Below are 5,241 nucleotides of genomic sequence, written 5' to 3' on the forward strand. Positions count from 1 at the left end.
ACGATATTTAAAGGTTTATTCGTCGCTATAGTATTTTAAATTTTTTTTATAAGGTTTAGCTGACGAATTATGGCTATATTTCGTCGGCTATAATTATTTTTAAATTTTTTATAAGGTTTAGCCGACGAATTATGGCATATTTCGTCGGCTATAGTTATTTTTTAAAATTTTTTATAAGGTTTTAGCCGACGAAACAGACTATATTTCGTTTGCTATAGTTATTTTTTTAAATTTTTTTATAAGGTTTAGCCGACGAAACATACTATATTTTGTCGGCTATAGTCTGGGAAAAAATTTTTTATTACAGACTTTAGCCGACGAATATCTTAATTGTTTCATCGGCTAAAGTCTGGGAAAAAACCGCCGACGAAATTTTTTTTTTCGTCGGCTAAAGTCATCACAGATGAGCTTTTTCCAACGAAATCTTAGCCGACGAATTAAGCTAACAGGCCGACGAAAATTTTTCGTCGGCTAAAGTGCCTGTCCTGGTAGTGAATGTTTTTTAACGGATAAGTAATGAAATTATCTATTTTTTTCTTCTTTTTTTAAATGAATTGGCATTCGGCTACATGTACTCGAATTGGTTACAGGTTGAAAAAAATAACGTGATAGAATATAAGAAGTTTGAGATTTTGAGTATATATTTTGATTGCCATGCATGCAGGATGTGGGAGCTAGTAAGTTATACAACACGTACGTACATGAGTGTTAGCTGTGCTAGAACAACAAAAATATTCAACAATGCATAAAGACACAACTTACTTGAAGTTCCCTGAAAGTAAAAAGAAAAAATGTACGACAATAACTAAAATTACAATGAGACGAAACACCAAAAAAATACATGCAGTTGCCCAGAAATTAAATTTTCAAGAACATATACACACTGATTTTAGAGACAGAATGATTTTATTGCTGAAATCATTATGGATACATAAGTGAATACATATACGTGCGTACGTACAACCGCAACCCCCTCATCTGTAGCAGCAAAAATCTTATTACACATGCAAAGATACATACCCAAAAGAAAAAAAATCAACACTGCAGGTTGATTACACGAACAGTAATAACAATGATAATAATAATAATAATGAGATTGGAAAACATGAGAAAGAAGTAAGGAAGACGCATCCGTGAACAAATAGCAAGTTCCAACACACACCATGCATGGATCATGCTTTGAAGAAATGAAAACGAACATATTATGATCGATCTCATCACTCAGTTGACCTAAACCGGTAGTTGGCATAGGAAATAGTATGCCGGCTAAAGCTATGATGAATGAGCTCCGCCTTGGCCTTTTCCCCTCCGGCAGCCCCGATGGCCGCCAGCAGAGGATAGAAATGCACCGGTCCGTCCGGATGCGCCATTTTGGCGTGTGGATGTTTCTCCAGAGCCTCGTTCACCTCATCGTACCTTCCGTTGAGCAGCGCGTCCTTGACCCAGTTGTCGAACTCGAGAGCCCACGGGGCCACAGTGCCGCCGACGTTGTTGACGATGAGGGACTCCATGTTGTGCGTGACACTTCCGGTGCCGACGATGAGGACTCCTTGCTCCCTGAGAGGAGCCAGGGCCTTGCCCAAGTTGAAGTGATAGGTTCCGTTCTCGTGGGACTGGATCGAGAGCTGGCACACCGGCACGTCGGCTTCCGGGTACATTTGCATGAGTGGCACCCAGGCTCCGTGATCGAGCCCTCGCTTCGTGTCTACGTGGAGAGGCTTGTACCCGGCAGCCACCAGAACGTCGTTCACCATGGTGGCCAGTTCTTTGGATCCCGGAGCTGGGTACTGGAGCTGGTGTTGACAACAGAAAATATAATATTACTACATATATGAGCTGAATATTCCGTGCTCTATTATGGAGATCGATAATGATCGATCAAGTCAATATTATTTAGATCCAATATTATTGAAAGTATGGCATGGAGATCAATGGTGATATATATATGTACACGTACCTCGTACATCTCGGGCGGGAAGTCTTCGAAATCATGGATGGTTTCATGGCGGTCGACGACGTTGATGGAGGGTTCGTTGGTCTCCCAGTGACCGGAAACCACGAGAATATATTTGGGTTTCTCCGGTAAGATCTTCTCCCTCCATGACTTCAAGAATGTTCTGGCGGGTAGAGTGTCGTCGATCAGAACCAGCGGTGCTCCGTGAATCAAGAAGAATGTATCAAACACTTCCTTACCCATCTTCTTGGAATTAAATAAAGATTTATAGTCAATAAAGCTCGATTGGGTTGGACAATGAACGAGCTTTAAACCTCTATATATATAACCAGAGAGCACTGAGAATGTCATCAACTTTCAATTATTTGTCGTTAAAAAAAAAAAGCTTCAATTATTTGTACATGCTATCATATATTTTTTTTATCAAATTTATGATGAAATGAGGAATTCATGTTATTATTTTATCTGTTATTGACATACTGTGAATCGCATGGCATGGACCGACTTGTTTGTTTTTTTTTTCCGGACAAATGAACCGACTTGTAGCTTAATTACTCGATCAATTGCATGTAACGTTTTGTTTTCATTAATTTGGAGAAATATCTAGTTAGTACTGTCGATTCCTACCGTACGTGTCGCATTTTAGTTAATTTTGATTCATAATATTTTTCAATTTCTAGTTAGTACATATATCATAAAAGAGAAATAATGCCAACTCTAAATACCAAAGCTATCGATTATAATATATATTTAAAAAAAAAAAAAAACTGTCTGATATATAATTATATAAAGTCTCAAGGCCCCTATGGCTCCATGAAGTTATTGTTGCTCATAGTATAAGCTAGTCTTGGGTTTCATTTTTTAGAAGCCTTCTGATGTAGTTTTTATTGGTATTTGACAGTCTGGTTCAATAAAGTATTTTTTTAATCAAAAAAAAAAAAGTCTCCATCATGCACGTTACCAAATATTCCAGTTTTTCACCGACTCATATATCAGAAGTGGTGTCAAATCTCCCTCTAAGCTACTGATCTGAAGTACATAGACAGTCTCCTTGCACCTACCAATCTGATTCCAGATCCACAAATGATTTTTGGTTTCTTGTTGAGATATTGGCCTTGTACGTACAGTTTAATTAACACGGTGATGACAATGAGGGAATGAGCCAATATCAGTAATATCAGTCCCTAATCATTGGTAAGCAAAGAATCAACCCTAATTTCCTATCAGCTTCTTGTGAGATTTAACATGAAAATTGAGGAAAAATTAAAAGGATTAATTTCTTATTAATTTGTATTCTGGCAATAATAAAGGATCACAAGGATCACAAGGGCCGGAACCTTACACATGCGCCGGAACCTTACACATGCATTTTAACAACATGGGCACAATCATGCTAACTAAACCTCAATGAAGTGTTAATATCATACTAATTTTTTTAGTAATCGTAACATTTTGTAGCTGATGAATATACATAAAGATAGCCCACCTGCTACCATTCAAGAAAAACAATAGAAGGATGCGGTCACCCACTTCCAGGCATATATTCATTTCAAAAGTAGATCTATAATGGGTAATTATATTATTTGTAATCTTTTTTTTCTTTCTTTTTTTGAGAAATACTTATATGACTCATAATTTCAAAATTAGATGGAATTGTTATAAGTCGTTTTCTATTTGAGATTGTTATTAGAGAAAATGCCCATTTAATATTAATTTAAATATATCATTCCTCATTCTAATGATAATCTTTTTCATAAGTCCATTCCAATATAAGGTAACATTTTTTATGCCCAAATGCACAAATCTTTATTAATGTCATAATAAAAAAATAATTTATGGATATTTTTAAGACAAGTTTACCCTCACCATTTCAACATGCACCTCACCGGACTCCGATCACCAGCCGCCATACTCCGGTTGCTGATGGCCGGATTCCGGTCACCAATTGCCGGTCGTCGGATTCCGGTTACCGGTTGCCAGAAATTTCTTCGATCACCGTTATTGGCCCCCAGTAACTCATATTTTCTCCGGTCGTCGGATTCCGATCACCGATAATTCAGTTACTGACCCCTAGTAACTCGGATTTTTTTCGGTCGCCGGATTCCGGTCACTAGTAACTCAGTTACTGACTCCCAATAACTTGTTACTGACCCCCAGTAATCAGTTACTGACCCCTAGTAACTTGGATTTTTTCTGGTCGCCGGATTCCGGTCACCAGTAACTCAGTTACTGACCCTTAATAATCAGTTACTAACCCCTAATAATTAATTACTGACTCCTAGTAACTCGGATTTTTTCCGGTCGCCAGATTTCGGTCATCGGTAACTCAGTTAATTACTGACTCCCAGTAACTCAGTTATTGACTCCTAATAATTTGGTTACTGACCCCCAATAATCAGTTACTGACCTCCAATAATCAACCTATTTCAACTTAATAATACCAAAAAAGAAGAAATACTAGAAGAAAAAAACACGAGTTATTGACCCCCAATAACTTAGTTATAGACCCCCCATAATCAAGCATTTTCTTCCTCAAGATATACTGTTACTGTAGGTTTCTGGTAAATGACTTTGGCGCAAAAGGCAACAAGAATAGCAAAACCAGCAAAAACAACAAGACAACAAAAAGAACTAAAGCTTGGATTTTATATCATATATTAAGTACCAACAACAAAAAAGAATTTTCTTTGAAGCAAATCCATAACTCAGCTAGAGGAGAAGAATATGGCCATGCGCGGTGATAGAGCTGAACCAGATCCCGGAGATCGAAGCAAGAGAAGAATATGGCCGACGCTGTGATGGAGCATCAGTCACACTGGGCCGGTGCGGTGATGGAGCTGCATTAGATCCCGGAGATTGGAGCAAGAGAAGAATATGGCCGGCGCGGTGATGGAGCATCAGTCACTCGTCCGGCGCAGTGATGGAGCTGAACCAAATCACGGAGATTGGAGCAAGAGAAGAATATGGCCGGCGCTGTGATGGAGCATCAGTCACACTCGCCCGGCGCGGTGATGGAGCTGAACCAGATCCGGGAGATCGGAGCAAGAGAGACGCCGGTTGTCGTGGTTCGGTGGTCATCGTCCAGATCTTCATCATCTGAATCGAATCATCAACGTCGAGGCTTTATTGGCGTCGGCGTCGGTGTCCTCGATGTCGAGGCTTCGTCGGCGTCGGCGTCGCCGTTGAAGATGTGTGTGTGTGAGAGAGAGAGAGAGAGAGAGAGAGAGAGAGAGAGAGAGAGAGAGAGAGAGAGAGAGAGAGAGAGTAGTAGTGTAGTAGTAGTAGTA

General features: G+C 39.3%; 1 protein-coding gene across 1 annotated transcript; it reads right to left on the bottom strand.

The window, feature by feature from the left end:
• Positions 1 to 889: 889 nt before the first annotated feature.
• LOC101307411 (4,5-DOPA dioxygenase extradiol-like protein-like) lies at positions 890 to 2,327 on the bottom strand. Its single transcript, XM_004302903.1, has 2 exons — positions 1,958 to 2,327; positions 890 to 1,793 (listed from the first exon to the last, which is right to left on the bottom strand). The coding sequence occupies exons 1-2, from the start codon at positions 2,303 to 2,305 to the stop codon at positions 1,218 to 1,220; spliced, it is 924 nt and encodes a 307-aa protein (XP_004302951.1). The 5' UTR covers positions 2,306 to 2,327; the 3' UTR covers positions 890 to 1,217.
• Positions 2,328 to 5,241: the final 2,914 nt, after the last annotated feature.

This window comes from Fragaria vesca, linkage group LG6 (assembly GCF_000184155.1).
Source record: "Fragaria vesca subsp. vesca linkage group LG6, FraVesHawaii_1.0, whole genome shotgun sequence".
Lineage (NCBI taxonomy): Eukaryota > Viridiplantae > Streptophyta > Magnoliopsida > Rosales > Rosaceae > Fragaria > Fragaria vesca.